This window comes from Neofelis nebulosa, chromosome 1, assembly GCF_028018385.1.
Source record: "Neofelis nebulosa isolate mNeoNeb1 chromosome 1, mNeoNeb1.pri, whole genome shotgun sequence".
In the NCBI taxonomy this organism is placed as follows: domain Eukaryota; kingdom Metazoa; phylum Chordata; class Mammalia; order Carnivora; family Felidae; genus Neofelis; species Neofelis nebulosa.
The window spans coordinates 129,000,675-129,023,903 of NC_080782.1; the positions used below are offsets into that span (position 1 = coordinate 129,000,675).

Consider the following 23,229-nt stretch of genomic DNA (forward strand, 5'->3'; position numbering starts at 1 on the left):
ACTAGGCCTTATTAAAGGTACCTGCCTCTCATTTTTGGTATCTGTCTTCAGCACCAACAAGGACACACCTTTTCTTCAACTATTTCCTTATGTTGTGATATTGAAAAGTCAGTTACCTGTATCATAAACTGGTATAAAGGAAAAAGCTTACTAGTTTGTCTAAAGAGGAAAAATGCTTTCTGGTACCAAATATCTTGCTCCAGAGTTCCCATTCTAGTTCTAACATTGGGATCAAAGAAACAAAGTCACTTTGTGGACCACAGCTAAACTGTGGATATTTTTTCCAGTGATGTAAGATTCTTACAGTCTGAACATCCAGAAATGACGTTGCACTTAACAGCACCTGGCTTTCCCGCAGCTCGAGAGAGATGGGCCTGCAGAGTCCCCAAGCCATTGGGCTTACCATCTTGCTCTTCCAGCTCCTCAGAGTCCATACACTGAGTCACTGCTCCCCTTGAAGAGCAGCAAATTAAGAGAATGGCAAAAAACAGTAGAAGCACACGGGGAAAACATATACTGTGTATGTGTCTGTGCAAGTAGGTCCACCTGCAGAGTATTCTGGGGATAAACGGTAGCATTGGGTACATAGGTTAATTTTGTACCTTACACTGTAAGGTGTGAAATGTAGTTGTTAACACTGCCGTATACAAGATTGGATTCCATATATATCAGGCACTGCTCAAAAGATGTCTTAAAATCTTAAGTCTAAAAGTCTAAAAGACTAAGTCTCAGCCCACTTTTTCATTTTTAATGAAATTCTTAACCCCATGCCTGTTTCAGGGACTGCTGTTAATTATGCTTTCGGATAATTTTTTATTTTTTTTTTTATTTATTTTAAAAAAAAAAATTTTTTTTTCAACGTTTTTTATTTATTTTGGGGACAGAGAGAGACAGAGCATGAACGGGGGAGGGGCAGAGAGAGAGGGAGACACAGAATCGGAAACAGGCTCCAGCCTCCGAGCCATCAGCCCAGAGCCTGACGCAGGGCTCGAACTCACGGACCGCGAGATCGTGACCTGGCTGAAGTCGGACGCTTAACCGACTAGGCCACCCAGGCGCCCCTCGGATAATTTTTTAAATTGATTCCAGTTTGTCTTTATCTCAGTTAATTTTTAGAATGGAGATCACAGCATTTTTAAAAATTGGGGCAAGACATTTTGTAAAGTATATGAAAAAATACTCTTCACCATTGGCTTGGTTGACCCAGTATGTTTGAGTGCCAAAGATGTATGAATTCAGATATTGCCTACATAGATGTCAATTTTAGTTTTGTGTGCCTATGTATATGTACAAATTTAATGTTGTTTACAATGGTGTTTGTTAGTTTCCAGCGGGCTCACACGAACACCATCTACTTGTAAGTCATTAAAATAGGGTAATAGCTGTGATAATAGTGTTTATTGCCTTCCGCAAAATGATTTTATCAGCCACATTCAAAACCCATCATTTTCACAAGTTCCAGCATTAAAAGAAGTAGAATTCTAGTTGGCATGATTTGAGAGTTTCAGGAGAAAGGTTTATGTGTTCTGAAACTGTATTGGTTGTGACTCACTGTGGCATTTCAGTCGTTAGTCACATGATGAAAATATGCAAGGCTTCATTGCCAAATATATTTTGACCAGAGTACAGTGAGAATAGCTAATGTAAAGTGAACTCTTTCAAGGTGTCTTGTACTCATTTTATTTAGAATATACTGTTTGGATCATTTACACCTAGGTAAAAGTTGATGAAGCTTCAAAAAAATCTCCAAGAAAGCATGAAAAAATAGAGATCAGTAAATATAAATTCCTGAATGCAAAATCAATAAGGAATTAAATGTTTTCTATAAAGTAATTTTTTGGCTGTAAATGTAAGTGTTTGAAGAACGGTCTATCTTCATTTAAGGTCTGAATTCTCAAAACTACATGGTGATGCTTCCATCCCTGTTCTTTTGAAATGCAAATTAGTGCTTTTTAACAAAAAAAGAAAGAGCTAACAGGTCTTAGAATATGGGACTGTGCCTCTGTGTAAAGTGATTGGGATTTTGTTAAAACCATGTTTCCACTCCTGAATCCTGGAACCATCCTCCCTCACACACCCCCACACCATACCTCGATAAAAAAGTATGAAGGGAATCTACAGAATCTATCGAAGATGCAGTTCTGAACGAACTAATTTGTTCTCATAATTTAGAACATTAAATAACTAGTGCATTTTAATACCACTGATATACTGTTCAGGGCTTTGACCACATTTTTAAATAGAATCAAAAGTAATTCGAGTAAGCAAATTTATCCAAAGTAAACTTTGTTTCAGGAGTGTCCCCAACCAAATGGATTTTAGTGCAGAATTTTGAGTGATTTCACACAATTATTTTAGAAAAGCTGCACGAGTGGATGAATTCTTCAGCATACATCTTAATGGGGAAGGGAGGATTCAAATTAATTTAAGTTTTAAATATTTTGGAGTACAGGGGGGTGATAATCCTACAGCTTTTGACATATAAGTTGCCTTTTGAATTGTGATCGTTATCAAGTGTGAAGATTCACATCAGAACGGCCAACTTCACATGCGTTTCTCTATTCCCTGGTGCTGCTCCTAAGCTGAACTTGCAGTCAGTTGCCATGCTGAGGCGAGAGCACTCAGGGTTAATGCAGTCATGTTCCTTAAAAGTGATCAAAGTGTTTTCCATGGTGAGGCCTTCAGTATTTGACTGAATGCAGAGTTTCTTGAAGTGGTAAGTCAGTGATAAGTTTTTCATCACTAACCTTGTTTGCACTTTTGTACACCACTGCTTGCACTAGCATCTCAGTGTGAATTTTAACAATGGTTTTATAGTGTATACAGATTGTTAAGTATAATTTATATAAAGATGTTTCTGTTTACCTTTATGTATTTTACAAAGAACAGCTACAGTAGATAGTTAAATGTTCTTGAATTGTGTTTGTATGTTGTTTTGATTATGTTCTATTATCATTCACCCCCTATGAATTTGAGTGTTGGGAATAGAAAAATAAAATGCCAGCCTGGTCTTTGAAAAACTCGAGTGTCAAGTTCCATTTTTATCATCCAGCTGTAATTTTCATTTTGCTCATTAGAAATTTCTTGAGGGGCGCCTGGGTGGCGCAGTCGGTTAAGCGTCCGACTTCAGCCAGGTCACGATCTCGCGGTCTGTGAGTTCGAGCCCCGCGTCAGGCTCTGGGCTGATGGCTCGGAGCCTGGAGCCTGTTTCCGATTCTGTGTCTCCCTCTCTCTCTGCCCCTCCCCCGTTCATGCTCTGTCTCTCTCTGTCCCAAAAATAAATAAGAAACGTTGAAAAAAAAAAAAAAAAAAAAAAAAAGAAATTTCTTGGACTTGAAATTATGAAGATAATAGAACATTCCCTTTATACAAAGATTCTCAAGAATCTGCTTAAGTACCAAGGCCTAATTTGCCTGAAAACAACTTCTGGGCAAACTGGAGTAGGACTGTTACAATGTTGACCCCACTGAAGGGTGAAAAATAGGGCAATCAGTTGGTTTTATCAACATCAAGGTGCCCTAGTTTATTTATTTTTTTAAGTAAACTCTGCCCCCAATGTGAGGCTCAAACCCATGACCCCAAGATCAAGAGTTCCATGCTCGGGGTGCCTGGGTGGCTCAGTCGGTTAAGCCTCTGACTCTTTGGTTCGGGTCACGATCCCATAGTGTGAACTAGCCCTGCGTTGGGCTCTGTGCTGACAGTGGGAAGCCTGCTTGGGATTCTCTCCACCTTCCTCTCTGTCCCTCCCCAGCTCGCATGCATGCATACATTCTCAAGCTCTCTCAAATAAACTTAAAAAAAAAAAAAAAAAAAAGGTAAGACATTGCTTAAAAACCTGGTAACTAAAAATAAGTCCTAAAGCTGTAAAACAAAGGTCCCAAGAAAAGGCCCTGTTTCTGTGGCATCCCTTATACCAGGTTCAACTGGAATTCAGTTCATTAACCATGGTCAGGGCCTATATTTACAAAGCCTCTTACCTCAATTTAACATTAGACATCAGAGATGCCTAGGTGGCTCAGTGGGTTCAGTGCCTGACTTTTGATTTCTGCTCAGGTCATGATCTCATGGTTTGTGAGATGGATCCCCGTGTGGAGCCTGCTTGAGATTCTCTCTGCCCCTTCCCTATGTATGCACACACGTGCACACTCTCGCTCTCTAAATAAACTTAAAAAATAAAATTAGGGGTGCCTGGGTGGCTCAGTCAGTTAAGCGTCCGACTTTGGCTCAGGTCATGATCTCACGGTCCGTGAGTTGCAGCCCCGTGTTGGGCCTGGAGCCTGCTTCAGATTCTGTGTCTCCCTCTCTCTCTGACCCTCCCCAATTCATGCTCTGTCTCTCTCTGTCTCAAAAATAAATAAACATTAAAAAAAAGAATTAAAAATAAATTAGACATGAAGGGGGCACCTGGCTGGTTCAAAGAGCATGTGATTCTTGATCTCGAGGTTGTAAGTTCAAGCCCCATGTTGTGTACAGAGATTACTTAAACTTTAAAAAAATAAATAAAGAGGGGCACCTAGGTGGCTCAGTCGGTTAAGCAACAGGCTCTTGGTTTCGGCTCAGGTCATGATCTCAAGGTTCATGGATTTGAGCCCCATGCCAGGCTGAGCATGGAGCATGCATGGGATTCTCTCTTCCTCTCTCTCAAAATAAGTAAATTAAAAAGAAAGAAAGAAAAAATTAGACCTCAGGGATCAATAATTTTCTGGCTGTTACTTGATAAACAAAGTAACCCTTGCTTTAGAATGTGGATTTTGATGTGGGGCATCATAACAAATAACTTAAAATGTTTATTAAAGTCACTGATTTCAATGATGGCAATATGCCACTAAAAACAAGCTCTTTACGTTGCAAAAAAGGAAGTGAAGGGCTTTCCTTCTTGACTGTATTGCAAGGGCTTGGGTTAATGGGTGAAACATTCCTCTAGTCAAAAACATTTCATGGCTGTAAAAGTAAAAAAGAGGAAGAAATCATTAGAGGTGAAGTACAGGAGGACAGGGAGAGAGCAAAAAAGGAACTAAAGGTGAACTCAGTAGTGGAATTATAGTCCCATTTCATCTGGGATTAGCAAAATTTCAGAAACTCCAGAGATTACAAACATTACTAAGTGACAGAACCATTTTTAGGGTTCTCCTAGCCTTTGGGTTGGGGTTGAAGTCTGTCTAGACCTATATCTTGATTGGGAAGCCATCCCAGATTGACTGCAGTTTGGAGAAAAGCAAGGTGACTTTTGTCTATTCTAGGCACTTCACTTAAAAAAAAAAAAAAAAAATTGGGGGCACCTGGGTGGCTTAGTCGGTTTAGCCTCCTACTTCGGCTCAGGTCATGATCTCAATTTATGGGTTCAAGCCCCACATCGGGCTCGCTGCTGGCAGCAAACAGCCTGCTTCTGATCCTCTGTCCCCTCTTCCTGCCCCTCCCCCACTTGCACTCTCAAAAATAAACATTTAATGAACAAAATGGAAGTACAGTTGACACAGGATGTGATATTAGTTTCAGGTATACAAGATACTGATTTGACAATTCTATACATTACTTCATGCTCCCCACAGTTTAGTCACCATCTGTCACCATACATTATTATGATATTATTTACTATATTCTCCATGCTGTACTTTTCATCTCTGTGATTTAATTATTATATAATTGGAAGTTTGTACCTCTTAATCCACTTTATGCCCCACACCTGGCCTCCCTCCGGCCTACATTCCTTTCACTTGGAGTGACACACTTGCCTTATCCCAATTCTTCACCTTCAAGACCCAAATAAAATTCTGTCACCTCTGAGACACGTCTGTGACACCTCTGTAAAAATAAATTCCTGGACTCGGAAGACATTGCCTCTAGCCACCCTGTTTTGTTATAAAGATTCTCTAGACTAAGTAAATTAGTGTAATTTACAAGAAGACAGAAAACATTTAACTTCAGCTGAGGAAGCACATTTTGTTAAGGCAGTTTGTACAGGAAGGGGTTTAGACATCACAGGGTAACAGGACTAGTGCCTTACTTGTGAATAACTGCATGATGAACCACGGTTAGCTTTGGGAGGGGGTCCTATGCTTCGGATTGATTGATCGAGAATAGTTGATGCACAATGTTAGGTTAGTTTCAGGTGTACAACACACTGATTCAACAACTCTATACCCACAATAGTAGCTACCATCTGATATGCTTCAGTTGTGTTGCAACAGAAAGAGGAAAGTCAAACACTTGTCCTCTCTCAATATGGGAGGAATAGAGAAAGGCCTAAATTTTATTCCTGGGATCTGAATTTTAACACCATTAATTCTCTTTTTAGCATTAACAAATGACTTAACCTTTTTAATTCCAGGTGGAGATTACAATTCCCACCTCTAGAGGTTGTTAGAAGGATAAATTAAGAAAATGTACTACAAAAATGGAGCACCTGAGGGGTTAAGCATTTGCCTTTGGCTCAGGTATCTCATGGCTCATGAGTTCTCATGGGTTGTGAGTTTGAAGGCCACCTTAGGCTCTGTGCTGACAGCTCAGAGCCTGGAGCCTACTTCAGATTCTGTGTCTCCCTCTCTCTGCCACTCCCCTACTTGGGCACTGTCTCTCAAAAGTAAATATACATTTCAAAAAATTAAGAAAATGTACTGCAAAAATGTACTAAACACTCAACAAATGGTAGCCATATATTTAATAATGTACATTTACGTACAAAATATAGCCCCTGGCTTATGCCCAAAAAGGCAAAAGTGTTCAGGGCAGGCTAGGTCTTTTTATTTTTTGATTAAGAGAGAGAGAGAGAGAGAGAGAGAGAGAGAGAGAGAGAAAGGGGAGGCACAGAATCTAAAGCAGGCTCTAAGCTCTGAGAGAACCGACCCGGCTTTGAACTTACTGGGAAATCATGACCTGAGGTGCGGGGCTTGAACTCACTAACTGTGAAATTATGACCTGAGCCGAAGTTGGAGCTTAACCGACTGAGCCACTCAGGCGCCTCAAGTCCTAACATGGGGTTGCTGACTTACCAGAATGAGCTGAACCTCTTGAAATTTGATGCAGAACCTCGTGCTGAATTGTGTGGGCATATTCTTCTGCGAAAACGATAGTTTGCATCAGGGTCTCAAATAAGTTCGTGAACCAAAATAGGCGAGGAACCACTAGGGCAGTTAAGGCTTTGATTTAGGGACAAGGAATTGGGGGATGTCCTAAGAAAAGGCGTCAGGCTACCTGAGGGGACGTACAAATCTGTTCTGTGTGGGTCTCGGCCTGCTGCCCTTCCCTCTGGAGGTCTCACTAGGGAGCACACGCACGTTGGCTCTTTTCTCTGTCGCCTGGGCCCGGCGAGGCGGCCAAAAGTCCCTCTACCTAAAGAAGTCCGCGCCGTGGGCGGAAACGAGCAGCTACGAAGCGTCGCACAAAACAAGCCACTCGGCAAGGAAGGGACGGGTGGTGTGGGTGAAGACTCTTTAAATGGACGCAGGGGCGGGACCAGTGCGCGGAGCGGGACTGTGGGGAGAGCTCCGGCCTATGAGGGAGCCGCGTTCAGGCGGCGGGGGCCGGGCACCTCGGATAGCTCTGGCCTATGAGGGAGAGGCGTTCGAGCGGCAGGGGCGGGGCGGCGGGCAGCCCTCAGAGCCTAGGAGAGAGGGACATTGGGGTGGCGGGGAGCACGTAGGATGCGGGGACTTCACTTTCGACAACATCTGCTAGCAAGACTGGGTAAGGGGCTGAGCTGGAGAGCTCTAGCGCCAGAGAAGCAAAGTAGGTAGGATCTTGTTTGTAGGATTTTTGCACAAGGACACAGCTCTGACAGCTCCTGCAGGAAACTGCAATGATGCTTTCTTTCCTGACTGCCTGGCAGCAGATGGCAGGAGCACGAAGCTATTTAGAGAACAGCCCGAGTTTTCCTCCACCTCAGTTTCTATATGGGGCCAGGCTCAGAATCATCAGTCTTGGGGCACCTTGATGACTCAGTCTGTAAAGCATCGGACTCTTGATCTCAGCCTAGGTCCTGATCTCGGAGTTCGTGAGTTCGTGTCCCAGTGTCTGGCTCTGTGCTGACGGTGCAGAGCCTACTTGGGATTCTCTCTCCCCCTTCTCTGTGTCCCTATCCCACCTGTGCTCTGTCACTCAATCAATACATACATACATACATACATACACTAACTAACTAACTAAAAAAAAAAAAAGTATCATCAGTCCTCTGGAAGTTGGGTGGCAGTGGGGCCCCTCTTGGATTCTCTAGGGCCTCATTTTGCCACCCTCCTTGGAGAAGCAATGCTCTGACCCTTCCGATTACCTGATGATTGGACAGCCTTTGCCTACCATTCCATGTGCCAGTGCTGGGCTGGGCAAAATAGGGAGGGTCCCTACTAGGGTTCTCTCACTCTTTTTTTTTTTTTTTTTTTTTTTTGTCCCTCTCACACACAAAGCTTTACATATGGGAAACCATTACTTATCACCAGGCACTTGCCAAGTATTGTGCTGGTGTTAGATTGGGTGCTTAGCCCCACTTCCTGTCTGCCTTTCCTTTAGTCAGCAGGCATTTCCTGAACACCTGCCTGCTGGCACCTGGCTTCACATACATACCCAAGACATGGTGGGAGGCCAAAGGAAAAGGCCCTCAAACATTACAAAGAAGGTTTCTAGAAAGCAGGCACCACCAGAAGGAGTACAAACTGGTTAGCCGGAGGAGTGAGAGAGGATGTGCCAAGTAGGTACCCAACAAATACAAGGGCATGGCAGTAAAGGCCACATTGTAATTTTGGGGACTGGTGACCCCTGAAGGGGACTGTGTGTAGAATGTATTAGGAGAAGGCAAGAGTGGAGGGAAAGACTGGAGAGCATGAAGCCTGACCTGAGGAGGAAGCAGGAAAATAGGGCTGCCTGTTTCCCATCTTCCGACCTGTTTCTCACCTGTAATGATAAGTATGTTATTTCTAACACCAGTTCCAAAACCCAATATTGTATGATGTATGACCATGTTTTCTAACCCACAGTAGGAGCTAGTGATCCACCAGGATAGCCTGCTCTTGGGGCCATCAAATCAGGATCAGGACATGCTATTTGAAGTTGGGACCAGCTGGATAGATGTGTCCTTCTTCAAATGCCACACTGATTGTTGAACACGTGTACGGGAGTGTGTGGCACTGACAACAGGGAAGATGCTGATTTGAGGTAAAACTGAAAAACAAGCTTGAAGCTGTTAAGACAGCAGAGATTGCCAGCCTATAAAACACCTGACTGAGCCCTGGTATCAATTGCTGAGGATACTGCTGGCAGTGGGTGGGGGTGGGGGTGGGGGTGGGGGTGGAGCTGAGACAGGATTTGTCCCATCTGACCCTTCTCTCTGCAAACCTCTGACCCGGGACTGGTTTTGCTTGAAAAGTGTGGGGATCTGGTGGCTCCATCTATCAAGCAATACAACTGTCATTGTAGGGGTAAGGAGGAGCATACCCCCCATTCTAATCCCCTGGGAAAGTACTGAACTCAAAGAAGTGTCAGATGGGCATGATAACTTAATCAAATAGCCCAAAGGGCTATCTAGTGAACACTGGACTATACCTGATCTCTGTGGCTCCAGTGCTCAGGGGGACCTGTGAATTGGAACATCAAGTTTCAAGGAGAGAATTATAGTTGAATTTAAGGAAGACTTTCTTAGCACTGATGATTTAGCACTTGGTTGCTTTTATTTTATTATTTCATTTCATTTCATTTTATTTATGAGAGAGTGTGAGTGAGGGAGGGGCAGAGTGAGGGAGAATCCCAGAGTGGGGCTCGATCTCACCCAATATGGGGCTCAAACTCACAAACAGTAAGATCATGACCTGACCCGAAGTCAGAGGTTTAGCTGACTGAGCCACCCAGGTACCCCAGCACTGGGTTGCTTTTTAAAATGACAGTCTCTCTGTCATTAAAATTCAGAGGTTTTCTACACAAGTGGTTTGTAACATGAGGTTTCACATCGCACCACTCCCAAACTCTGAGGTCCTGTCACCCAGATGCAGACTTTCAGAAGAGGGCCAAGCAGGAGCCAGGATTAATGATGCAAGTTGGTGCCAGTCCCACACCCTTTCTTGACTAGAAGAAAGTGCTCCTATGGGGGTGGGGGCAGTCCCTGAGATTTGAACATCCTTCTGATTCCTGATGCTTCTACAGGACACATTGCTCTTCCATTGATGTTAACTCATTGTTGAGACTTAACATTGGATGAGACAGCGATTAGGCCTGCCTGAGCTCTTTCCCAAGCCTCCTAGGTTTCCTTCTGTATGCTAAGGGCATGAATGTTATGGCTGGCATGCGAAGCAAGGCTATGGATTGAAGCACCTGCCACTGGAACCAGGCAGTCACCACCCATATCCCCAAAATGGGAGTTCGGAACACCCACGGGTAAAGGTTTATTTTGCTGAGTCACTTTTCTCCCTTGGCTTCTCTTGTAAACCCCAGCTGCTCTTACAAGTTTAATAAGTTGCTCACAACATTCCAGTCCCTAGCAATAGACCATTCCTTATTTGCACAAAGGGGTGGAGGTGGGGGACAGAAGGGATGTCCTATTCACTAATTATTGGGTTACAAGGTTTCAGGTGTACAGGATGGCTGCCAAAGAACTCAGGCCCAGGCAGCTGACTGTCACAGGTGTCACATGGGCTGCTTTTCTGATGACCACCAGATGTTTTATAACCACCCCCTATTTCAGCCCCCACCCAAAGAGTGGCACTTGGTCAGTCCCTTCCCTGACCCCAGACCACAGTTGTCCTGGCTGGGGGGTAGGGAGGCCCAGGAGAACTTGTAAACAACCAGGCTTTGCCGGCTCAGATTCCCGGAAGTGAGAGTTAGTAAACAGATCCCTCTGGCATCCTCACTTCTGGTCAGTCTGCCAACGCTACATCGGTCAGACCTCCTCTTCTCTTCTCCTTACACCTTCAGTGACTTCTCATTTTGTCCACCTGATGCCTATGCCCACTTTCACTTTTCAGACACCTTGCATGGAGGGCCCAGCCGGAACTCTCATCCTCATTAAAAAATGAAGAAATTGAGGCCCAGAAAGGACCAAAATACAGGTTCTTAATTCTCCACTATGCCAGCCCCCCAGATTCCATTTCTTCATTTGAATGCAGCTGGGATCCCCCCCCAATAGTATTCTCTATTTTTTTTTTAACTGGGGCAAAAAAACACATAGCATAAAATTTGCTCTTTTAGCAATTTCTAAGTGTAAAGTACACTACTGTCAACCATATGCACACTGCCATGCACCAGACCCCCAGAACCCCCTATCCTGCCTCCACACATGTAACTCAACTCGGGGTTTGCTGCTGGGGGAGCATTAATTTGAACACAACCCAAGGAAATGTCAAAGAATTTTTAAAACTTGTCACAAGTAAGGAGACAGGGAGATAGTTGTCAAAGCACTGTCTCCCCTTAGGGTTAGTACAGGAGACTTTTATTCAGTATGCTGCAGAACGAGGGCAGGGAGCTTGATACATTAAGGAACTTACGCATATTTTGTGACTTAGACACTTTGGTTCAACTGCACATGCTTAGAATTTCCCAACATTAGTGCACACATAGTATGTTCAAAACTGGCTGAAAAGCCCTCCACCCATAGGAAATCTTCATATTAGAATGAGTAAATGGTAAGTTTAGGGCAACTTACTGGGCTTCTCTGCAAATCCTCAGCTCCAGTTCAGCTCAAACTTGCTCCTACAATGGAGTATCCTGTGGAACACCTGGTCCTCCATCTCCTTGGTGGGAACTGCTTGTTCTCTAAAACAGACACAATCTTTCCCTGCTTTTGTTCCTCCCCCCTCTTCCTTCCTACTGACAGCTTGCAGCCCTTTGATCCAAATAACTCCCCTTTGGGTCCTAGCTAACATACCCACTGAACAACCCCCACCTCTTCTGCCCCCAGCCCTGGCGCCCACCCCTCGGCTTCTTTAGGTACCTCACAGAAGTTCTATCATGTAGTATGTGTCTTTTTGCAATCACTTATTTCACTTGGCAAAATGTGTTTCAAATTCGTATGTCAGAATTTGCTTCCTTTTCAAGACCGGATATGTTTCAGTGCATAAATCTAACACAGTTTCTTTTGACAGGCACATGGGTTGCTGTAGCTCTTGGCTATAGCAAATAGTATAGCAAACAACATAAACGTTTTAGATGCTGACCTGAGTCAGCAAATAAATGGTCTGTGGGCCTCAAATCCTAGCGAGCAGGATCCCTTCCAGGACACCTTGAGGTTCTGTTCAGCCTTGGGTTGGCATGTGAGATGTAAAGGGGGCTGTAGCACAGTTAGACAGGTGCAGCATGGGTTCTGGATGTCCTTGCCCGTGGCTGCATCCCCCTTTCCATTGCTTTCGAACTTGAAGGGTGAGAATTTCAGGGCTGTGGGGACAGTCTTGGATCTGCTTCAGTGTATATACACAATGGCAAATCACTCACCACACTGCTCCTCTACCTGGGACCCAGTACAATTGGAGGACAAGAGGCTCACACTAGGATTGCCAGGTAAAATACAGGATGCAATATTTAGAACATGTACTTGGGGTGCCTGAGTGGCTCATGTGGTTAAACATCCGACTTCGACTCAGGTCATGATCTCACAGCTCATGAGTTCGAGCCCCGCGTCAGGCTCTGCACTGACAGCTCAGAGCCTGGAGCCTGCTTCGGATTCTGTATTTCTCTCTCTCTCTCTCTCTCTCTCTCTCTCTCTCTCTCAAAAATAAATAAACATTAAACATTTTTTTATAAAGAACATATTTGCACTAAAGAATTATTCAGTATTTGTCTGAAATTCTAATTTCACTGTGTGTCCAAAACTGTTATTTGTTAAATCTGGCAACTCTACATTCTAACCCACTGAAGGTCTCCCTCACAAACCAGGACCAGGGCTTTAGCGTCCCAACCCAGTTGCCTTTAGAATGGATGGCAGGGATGCTTCTGAAATCCAGACCTGGCTTGGAGCACTGGGTGTTGAGCCCCACCCCGATATACTCAGCTTGGCCCAAGTTGCCTGCTTGACTGAGCCCACCTTTTCTCCCTTTTTGACTCTTGGCAGTAAGTCTGCCTGAACCCCAGAAGGCTGCCCTAAAATCCCTATTTCATGATCTTCTCTTTTATCAAGCAACCCCCAAATAGTGATCACTATGCCTCGTGTCCTGCCTGTGCTTCTCCTCAGAGTAATGAAGAGTGGGTGGCTGAGGCAGACACTAACAGGGACAGCTGCAGCTCAGAGTGTGGAGGAGTTGGCCCTTATGGATGCCCTCAAGAGCCTGGTCAGGTGAGGCTGGAGTGTGGAGGTCTCATATGAAGGGGAGCCTAGCATGAGACCACTTTGACCATGCATTTCTGGCATGGGTCCACAGTGACTCCGAGTCCTGAAACTCTCTCCTAGAAAAGGGCCTTGGCTGCCTCTGGCACCTCTGGGCACAGCCAGAGGTGCAAGGAGAGGCACTTAGGCCGTCTCTGGGAACACGGAGCATTCCCTCTGCAACCCACTAGTGATTCCCTTCCTTGCTTTAGCAGTTAGGGGACAGCAGGGCCTGGAAATCCTTGGTTCACTTACCCTACCCAGGGTGGACGCCCCACAGGCCTAAATCACTGCCTTATCTTCTCAGGAGGGCTCTCGTCCCTTTAACAGCCTCCCTGTTCCTGAAGGCAAAGATCTTTCTCTGTGCTGGCTCACGAAGGGCCAAAGGGCCATGGAGAGGGGGTCACTGGTGTCCTGGGGACAAAGGGGTCTAGGGTTCTGAGACTAGAGACTGCAGGATTGGTCCTGGCCCTGTGTGCCTTGGGACTTGGAGGTGGAGGCATCTGGGCTGGGGCCAGGCAAGCAGCAGATGGCACCCCATACCCCATCTTGCAGATAGAAATTTGGTGAGAACAAGGGAAATTCAGAGACCACCTCCCCCCAGCTTTACACTCACAATATGGTCTCAATGAGTAATTGCACACTGCTCTGGGGTTACATGATTAAAGTCTGTCTCCCACACTGGCCTGGTCTCTCCATAGGGACATATGGTCATCCTAATGTCCTCAGGGCCCAGTAGCAGGTGCTCAGTGAGTACAGAATCAATTCAGGCAAGATGGAAGGGTAGATAAATGCCATACCCTTCCTGGGAGATACTGGGAGAGTACTGGCCCTTCACGAGGGTGTGGACAGGTTGGTCCACACTCATCCTGTCCTGTCCTTGTAGGCAGGGACAGCAGAGGCAACAGGGGCAAAGGCCTAGGGTCACCAACCAGCTGTGGGACCCCTGCCATGAAGCAGTTGTATGGACTTGAATGGGTGAAGATAGGGAGCCCAGAGGGACCTGGCTGGGAATTAAGGCCAGGTCTACTCCTCTGCTTTCCCCCATAGAAGCAACCCAGGAGAAAGCCGATGGTCTGTAGGGCTACAGTGCCAGTGGAGTAGCTACTAGCTACATAGCTATTGAACTTGAAATGTAGCTAGTCCAAGTTGAGATTTGCTAGGGGGACCTCGGTGGCTCAGTTGGTTAACTGTCTGGCTTCGGCTCAGGTCATGATTTCATGGTTTGTGAGTTCAAGTCCTGTGCTGACAGCTCAGAGCCTGGAGCCTGGTTCAGATTCTGCCTCCCTCTCTCTCTTGCCCCTTCCCTGCTCACACTCTGTCTCTCTTCATCTCAAAAATAAACATTGAAAACATTTTTAAAAAATCTTAAACGCCCCCAAAACCCCAAATTGAGATGCACTACAAGTATGAAATACATACTGAATTGCAAATACTTAGCACAAGAAAGAATGTAAAATATCTCATTATGATGGTTTTATATTAATTACATGTTTAAGTGTACATGGATCAAATAGGTTAAATACAATTATTAATTAAAATGCATTTTACCTGTTTATTTTTACTTTTAAAAAGTGTGGCTACTAGAATTACATGTGTGCTTGCACTTGATTTCTATTGAACACTGCTGCTTTAGATGCACAGGTGTCTTGACCTCTCCTGCTCCACATTTATCAGCTAGGCCAGCTTTCAGGTGTGGGTCTTGCAGCAGGCCCCCTGCAGCACTCATCTGGACCATGGTGGCCCAGTGAGCCTGGCGTCATGCTGGCGGAGGGAGGAGGGGGAGGCTGGGGTGCCGAGCCCAGGGCAGCTGGCCCAGAGAGCAGACAGCTCCAAAGCCCAGCCAGTTGGGTTGGCTCCCATGTGTTCTGCTGTGTGGAGTCACAGAACCTTGGATCTGGAGGCACCCTTGGGGACCTATTGCCCATTGCACCAGTGACAAAACAGCAAACAACCAAGTCAGTGGTCCGAGAAGCTGGAGTCCCAATTCAACCCCCTTTCCAAACTGCCTCCCCTGGGGCTCTCAGGGGAGGTTCAAGACCCCTTCCTAGTTTGCAGTTTGATGCATCTTTGCACATGCCGAGCCCTTTCAGGAACTCTGTTGTCCCTTCCTTTAATCCAGCTGCCCTTGACCAAGCAACTGTTTATTCTTCAGGTCTCCACTGCCTGGAAGCTCTAGATGGCAGGACCCTAGTGGTATACAACCCACCACACTGGCAGAACGAGGTATATGGCTGATAGATTCATTGTTGAATGGCCAAATGAATGCATGGTGTCTCTTCCTTAGGGAAACTCTTCCTGAAGCCTCCCATCCCCCAATCAGCCCAGGCCTCCATATCTCCCAGTTCCCTCATCATCTGCATCCCTGTTGGGTCTGTGAGCTGCCCTGGGAGGCAGGGATGGTAGCTACATTCCTAACACTTTCCAGAGCCTGGCATGGAGCAGGTGCTCAGGAAATAATGAATGGAAAACACACACCTGGGCCATCATCTCCCCTGATGTAGGGACAGATGCCCAAGGTTCCTGGCGAACCTACCAACTGTCCCAGGAAGGTGGCTCACGGGAGGTGGGAAGAGCACAGCAGTCTAGCCGGTGATACTGAATTTCCCTTCTTATCAGAGGTGTGGCTTTGGGTACCTCCCTCACCGGCTCTGAATTCTGGGGGATGCCAACATCGAGAAACAAATGAAATACTGCCCTGAAATACAGTATGGGTGTTGAGCGATATGCCCATCCCTATTAGCACTCTTTACGAGGTAGCAGTAGGTTCCGAGGGACGCGCTGAGAGCACTCGCTGACTCACTTAGCCGGCTGGTGGCTGTGGACCCCCTCCTCCACTGAATGTAACAGAGCCGCACACCAGCCAGCACAGAAAACATTGCTTTATTAACTGCGTTTGCCAACACACGAGGAGTGCAAAGGGCTCCTTGAGACACAGGCCCTGGTCGGGGCCAGGGTCTGGAAACCCTCATGAGTGAGTGGGACAGGATGGGACTAGGAGCTACGCAGCAGCGGCAACACAGAATCATGCAGGGCATGGCGGGCACTGGCCACGGCAAAGCGGCCATACATTCTATTGCTCGTTAAGGGTAGCGAACATGGACAATGTACAAAAAGGAGAAATAGGTCTTTGCGTTAATGAAAAATACATTTTTTCTCTACAAAGGAATCTTTTCTAATACAAGAAAATAAATATTGCAACATAAGCCAAAAATAATTTAAAATTGCTCTTTTCAATATATTTTCAATATTTCTCTTGTATATTAACAAATGGCACATCACTTTCTTTGAAACAAGGACAGAAGGTGTCTCCTCCTGTGACATTCATATCATCCCCCCACCCCGAGCCGTTTGTGGAGCACAGAGTGTTGTGCATCTGAGGGACAAGGTGGCAGGAAGTGCCTTAAAGAACAACCAAAAGTCCCAGACTCCAGCCCTGGCTCTTTGGCCAATGTGGCCAGCTGGGCCAGGGGCATGGGAAGTGGCCTCCCCAAGGGCCTTGGTACAGGCATCCAGACCATTCTGCAGAGCTTCAGTCATGGCCAGAGGTTGGCTACATCTGGCAGTGAGCAAGGAAATGCCAAGTTCAGCTGCTGCCAATGTCTGTTAGTATCATCGGGCAGTCGATGCTCTAGAAATTGCCCCAGCAGGTCCCACGGTATGCCCAAACGCAACACACAGACAAGCACGTACGTGGACACACGAGACGTGCCCTGGCACATACATACCTACAGAATGGCACCCACGTCCGGAAACCCGGGTGGCTTCTCTAAGGAAACCGAGACCCTGACATAGCAAATGCTCATACACTGTCACAAAGTCAGAGCTCATTTAATAAAATAAACCCTTCTACCTTTCTTCTCCTTATTGACTTTAAAATACATTTGTGATCCATAAAAATACTTTCCTTGCACCTCATCCTTCCTGGCTGTGATGAGGAGGAGGACTGTACAGCCAGGACCAGGAGAAGGGTGGATGGCAGCCAGGAGGAGTAATAGGAGCTTCTCCCTCCTGGGAGAGGGCCAGTGAGTATGGTGGGCAGAGGTGTTCAAGCAAAAGATCTGCCTCAGCCTCTGGCCTGCAAAAGGACTTCTGTCTCGTTCCCTGCTTCCCGCCTCGACCCCAGGGTTGGCAAAGCTGTCTACACTGTGGACAGGAGATGGGAAAAAGAGTGAAAAGGGCTGTGGCTAATGGTGGGAACCAGTATCCTTGTCCTCTGTGTGGTCTTGCTGGACATCCCAGAGGTGGACAGCTGCGGGGCAAAAACAGCTCTAGGGCCAGGTCTGGGAGTTAAGGTTCTGCCACCTCCCCCACCAGCTAGCCTAACAGATCCCTGAGCCCTGCGCAGGACACAGCCCCAGGGATAATCCAGTCCAAGGCAAGAGCCAACACAGAAGGGAATCCAGAGGCCAACTTGGGTGGAGTACCCCTGAAGGGTGCTGGCTGCCCTTCCTGACCCCAGCCAGACACGCTGCAGTATATTCCCTTCCGCGTTCTCTCCTGCCCTCCTGCCCTAGCCTCTGCCCCCAGGGAGCCCAGACTTCGCCTCCGTATGCATGAAGCGGTGGGAGGGGGACAAGCGTGGAGTCTACTGGGCAGGAGCCATTCCTGGGACCCCACCTCTCCCCCTGGCAGAGTTTGGTTGTTCTTTAAGCTCCTCACTTGGTTCCCTGTGAGGTCAGACTGGGCAATCTGGCACAGACAAGATTGTGACCCAAAGCATGGGGAAGGAAGGAGGACTGTTCAAAGGCAGTAAACAGAGAACAGGGATGGGCCGCTGGTGTGGACACTGCACTGGCCGTTACTACCAAGACGGCAGGCAGACTAAATTCCACATGGTAGCTTGTGCCATTCCAATGCCCAGAATCCTTGAAGCCCGCCCCGAGTCCACTCCAACTGGACACATTTGCCTGATCTTCTGAACTGAGTCCTAGCTTTGTTTCCCATTTTGCTAAAATTCACATGAAACCGTGCGTCGATGACAATGCCACTGTCGTACCTTGGAAGTTCTGGAGTCAGGGGTGGGTGGTCAAGCTGCTGCCCATCCCGCTGATTTGCACGTTGAGTGTTTGTGTGGGGAGAACCACATGGTGAAGACCTTTGCCATGCTGGTTTTGCTGTCACTGTTCTTCCCTCTGTGAGTCTCAGAGTTTAGGAAAGCTCACAGTGGGCCCAGCCCAGGACCAGAATCCCAACACCTGGTTCCCGCGTCCCAATTCCAATGGTTCAGCAGCAGAACAACATCTTCTTCCAAGAGCCTGGGCTCCTCTCCTTGGGTGTGTACAATGAACATGTCTCTCTACACTTTGTTGCTAAAGAACTCGTCAAAAAAAAAAAAAAAAAAAAAAAGTCCAAGCGACAAGTTGTCAGGTCCAGGCTGTGCTGTATTATGGTCAAAATATTCTTTGGCATCCACAGAATGATTCGACTGATTCACTGGACTTATGCAAGATTTCTTGTCGGAGAAGTTCTGGCTTCACCAGTGGTGGAAGTGACCCAGGAGTAATTCATAAAACAAAAAAAAACATGTTTTCACTGAATTCCTTTTATTGTTTGTTCCCTGAGCTATCACCCTGGGGCCACTCCACTGACACTCATCAGAGCAACTACCTGGGACCTAGGGGATGGGACAGAAAAGGTGGGTGGGTGGTGGTGGGTAGGGAGGGCAGAACCAGGGAAGGGGGTAACGGCTCACAGGGACAGAGGAACCAGGAACATCCAGCAAGACTTGAAACAGCCACAGCAGGCCAACACGGCCTGCCCCGGGCCCCGGGATCCCACTTGCTTGTTGGAAGGAGGAGTTTCCAAAAGGAAACTGAGGAAGAAGCTCATCTCATAGCAGGATTGGAAAATTTGAAAAGGCAAACGGTCTGGTCTGGTCAGGTCAGCTGTCTGGGAGTGACCAGACGTCAGCCGAGACTGGCCCCAAAGGAAGGAAGGAAGTTGGAGCCCCAGAGCAATTCTCTAAGGCGGGGGGAGTCTGAGCCCCACGCCCCTGTCTGGGCACTGGCCCTCCCTTGCAGCCCTCCACCGGCACTGGCGGCTGGCTGGCTGTTTGGGAGTCCCCTGAGTAAATGGCACAGCTCAGGAAGGATTCTAGGAACCCCTTCTCAGAGCCGCCGGGCTGGGCACTGGCAGGGGTGGAGCAGCAAGGGAGTGGAGGGTCGCGGGGTGGGCGGGCAGGCCTCAGATGATGTGGGTTGATCAGGAACAGCGGTGGTTCCTCTGGAACCAGCGGGCCCTCTGCACCCCCTCAGTGCTTTCTTGTATAAGCTCGTTGTGCTTGTGACAGTGAGTAGACTCTGGCTGGGGATCACTTAGTATACTTCCTTGGGGATCAGTGGAGTGCAGCAGGACCCCCCAAATGGACCCCAGTAGAATTTGGGGGCAAGGCGGGGCAGGCCCTGGGCTGGCCCATCTGCCATGAAATAATGCCCAAACGACGGTCTGTGTCACCCAGTGGCAGCGGGCTGGAGTCCTGAGCTCTTCTTCGCCTCGCCTACATCTAGCCAGGAGCCCAGCAATGCCGCGTGGGCTGGGGCGGGGTGCTGCCGCGGCAGGGGTGGGGCACAGGACCTGCTAGAGCCCCTGTGGCCAGAGCCGTGGAAGGAATTCTAACGTCCTAGGCCAGCACAGAGGAAAGACAACAGTGTGGAATTCAAAACTCTCTCTATATTAAAAATAAAACCACAACAGAGTGGCAGTCTCAAGGATCTGAGACACTCAGCAGAGATTGGAAATGGCAGTTGTGACTGGGCTGAGGCCTCGTGGGAGGACCAGGGCAGGGCCTGGGACAGGGTGGGGGTGACTTAGGAGGCCAGTACCCCCATGCGGACCACCTCCTCAGCCCCTGCTTCCCGGGGAGCCCGCTGCACCCCACTGTCCTCAGCTTCCACATCTGAGTCGCTCATCTCTCCATCAGAGAAGTAGCCGTCAGTCTCAGCGTCAAAGTGTAGGCTGACCTTGGGCCTCTCGGCCACAGCAGAGGGCGGTCCTGTCCCAGCATCAGGCCTGGTACCTGGCGATCTCCGGGTTCCCTTGTTTTCTCGGGGCAGCCGGAGCCGGCCCAAGGGCTTGGGGCTCACTGTAGGGCCAGGCACTTGGACATTCGAGTCGGCAGCCATTGGGGCTGCCTCGTCCAGGGTCTCGGGGGCCAGAGGAGGGGGGCTGTCGGGGGCTGCTGGGATGGGACAGTCCCCAGCTGTGGGACTAGACGGCAGGTGGGAAGGTGTTCGCCGCGTTGGTTTCCGGGCCACTAGGCCCTGCCCACCCTTGCCGCTGGCTGCATCCTGGCCCCAGGGCTTCTTGGGGGATTTGTCCGGAGTCGTCCGTGAGCCAGGCCCGTCCTGCAGCGGCTTCTTCTTGGCAGGCAGGCGGGTGCGGCCACGGGCCTTCCTGGCAGGGTCCCCAGGTCGCAGTGAGGGGTCCCGCATGAAGCTCAGCAGTGTCTCCTCGTCTTGCAGCAGCTCCTCTGACAGTAGCCCCGGGGCGGGGTCTTCGCGGTGCCCATTGTTTAGTGACCACTCGCTCATGGCCATGTTCTCTGCTGTGATCTGCACTGACTGCGCCAGCCAGCTGTTGAAGAAGGTGCCATCGATGGGGAATGAGGTGGACAGGCCTGGCCAAGGGGAGAGAGGAAGCAAGTGAGACGCTCGTAGGTGTGTATCCCACCCTTTCAGGAAGCCCTCCTGGACCCTCCCCAGCAGGCCACTGTGCACCTCCCTCCCTCTCTTCCTCTTGCCAGACCCAAATAAGCCATCTTGTTTGCTGATCCCTCCTGTCAACACCACCAAAGAGGGACCATATGGGTCCACACCATATACCCCTCTCCCCAGGACAACCTACTCCCAGAACTGGCTTCATGATTTGGAACCCAGAATGTAAAGTGAAAATGCGAGCTCCCTGTTCAAAAATTATTAAGGTATTTCAAGGTGACAACAGTAGAGCATTAAACCAAGCAAGAGCCCTTTGAGACTGCACAGGTACACACACCCATGAAGCCGGCTCTGCACCTCTCCCATCCCGGGGACGCAGAGGATGAAGGAATGAAGGAAAACGCCTCAGGCCACTAGGGGGAGATGTTTTTTTGTGAGAATTATTTCTGAAGCAGAGAAGTTGGATAGAGTAGCCAAGTGCATCTGTGTAGAAGGTCCTTCTTGGATGTCAGGGCCAGCAGGTGAAACTGGGCCTTCCTTGTGATACCCAAGTGGTCAAGTGGTCCCATTCCTGAGAATGAGGGACATACAAGATGACATGAGGCTTCCCTGCTGGAGACAGGTCTGGATAATTCCACTGTCATCCCTGAGGAAGTGTTCTAGGGGAAGCATGTGATACCCTGGGAGAAAGCCCAAAGCTGGGGGTGGGGGGTAGAGGGTTCAAGGGCTGTTCTGCTTAATGTAGGAGCACTAAGGAGTCTGTGACTGACCATGTACTGGGCCAATACCTGTGGCCACTCCTTTGGGTCTCTCTGGGTGGCTCCAGGAAGGTTCCCTAGTGCTGAAGGGAGGGCTCATTTGAGAAATTCCAGCAGAGCGGGACCAGGATGGAGAATTCTGGCTGACCCTCATTTCCCAGCATAGGGCTACACTCTGTAAGGGCACAGAGGGCCCACATGTCCCCTGGGGCCTCTAGGAGTCTGGCTAAGAGAATGTGAGGGCAGCTCCTGAGACCCTGGCCCAGCGTCCAGATGTACAAAAGGGGAATTTCTTGGGATGCCAGATGGGACAGAGACCCTATCTACTTTCCTTTATGGTTAAAAGGTATGAGCACCTGGGCATGGAAGGGCCTGGCTAGCCCTCTTGGGCTTCCTACTCTGTGCAACAGAAGTGCTGGTGGACCTTGCTGGCCTTAGGTTCGGGGCTGCAAGTGGAGTGATGGTGTAAACCTGGCCATGTCCGCCAGGCCAGTGTGGCCACTCACTCACCCAGCTGCCCCAGGACTGAGTCAGGCCCCGCCTTCACTTTCTCTTTCTTCTCGGGGCTGCCCTTCGGGCCCTCACGGCCTTTCCTTTTCGAGTCGCTCTTCTTGCCCTTTGCTCTCTTCCCAGACCCCTCTGCCAGGGAAAGAGAGAGCAGGAGGGAGGCGGTTAACCCGAGCAGCTCAGTCAAAACCAAGATCACTATGGGCCATCCATATGAGAGTCCTCTATCACCTGTGCCTCAACTTCCAGGTCACTTTGCCCTGCTAATGTGTCCTAGGCTCAGAGCCCCAGGACCTGGGATAAATGGGGCTCCTGTGAGTCAGGGACAGCTGGTGGGTAACAGAAGGTAAGTGCCTACTTCTGCCCTTGAGTGGCTTGGGGAGGGCACAGGGCCACAAAGTGGGTGGAGGACCCTCCTCCAGGACCTGGAATGCAGTCTGACATCTACATGGCCTATAGATGTCGGGGCGGGGTGGGAGTCCTGGTGGGTGCAAAGGGTAACTACAGGTGAGTGGCCAGGTCAGGGCCTTCAATGCTAGGCCGAGCGGCCAGACATGGATGTGGAGAGAAGTCTGAGGACTATCTGAGGAGTCAAGAGATGTGGGTTCTAGTCCAGCCATAGTGGTCAGTCCCATGAGCAAGTCTCCTGCCTTGGCTTCTTGGTCTGCTCTCGAGGTCACACAGCAGATAGCAGACTCGGGGTGCACACCTGGCCCTTATATCCTTTTGGTCCGTGACCACATAGGTTTAGGGAGCCACAGAGAACACTGGAGCAGGAGAGGGACATCTGCAGGGGGAGGCCCAGCTGCCAGAAATCTTCTCCTAAGGTTTTCAGCAGGAGTCTGGAGCGCTTCTCAGATAAAGGTTTACAAGAAATTTGAGGGATATGGACTCTCCCTAGCTGTGCTGCTAATCCCCTGTGCAACCTCAGAATCCTCATCTCTGACATGACACTCCTGCCTACATGCTCTGGAGGGAGATTTCTAAGGTTTCCCAGTGCCCTCAGGAAAGTCTGAGCTCCTTCTGAGGCTACAAGACC

The 23,229-nt window shown here is 48.4% G+C and overlaps 1 protein-coding gene and 1 long non-coding RNA gene across 11 annotated transcripts in view; both read right to left on the minus strand.

Annotated features, from left to right (window-relative positions):
- Positions 1-4,767: 4,767 nt before the first annotated feature.
- LOC131515544 (uncharacterized) lies at positions 4,768-7,881 on the minus strand. Its single transcript, XR_009263620.1, has 3 exons — positions 7,192-7,881; positions 6,990-7,055; positions 4,768-4,941 (listed from the first exon to the last, which is right to left on the minus strand). It is a non-coding gene; the product is annotated as an uncharacterized LOC131515544 (long non-coding RNA).
- An 8,256-nt stretch (positions 7,882-16,137) lies between these two features.
- Positions 16,138-23,229, minus strand: part of JADE2 (jade family PHD finger 2) — a 136,227-nt gene continuing 129,135 nt past the window's right edge. For 9 of the 10 annotated variants that reach the window (XM_058736248.1, XM_058736244.1, XM_058736240.1 and 6 more), the window contains 2 exons: positions 22,194-22,322; positions 16,138-20,888 (listed from right to left, as the gene is read on the minus strand). In XM_058736248.1, coding sequence (XP_058592231.1) covers positions 20,080-20,888; positions 22,194-22,322 — 938 coding nt within the window. In that variant the 3' untranslated portion in view covers positions 16,138-20,079. The remainder of the gene's footprint in view (positions 20,889-22,193; positions 22,323-23,229) is intronic. The other variant, XM_058736249.1, reaches the window with a different exon arrangement.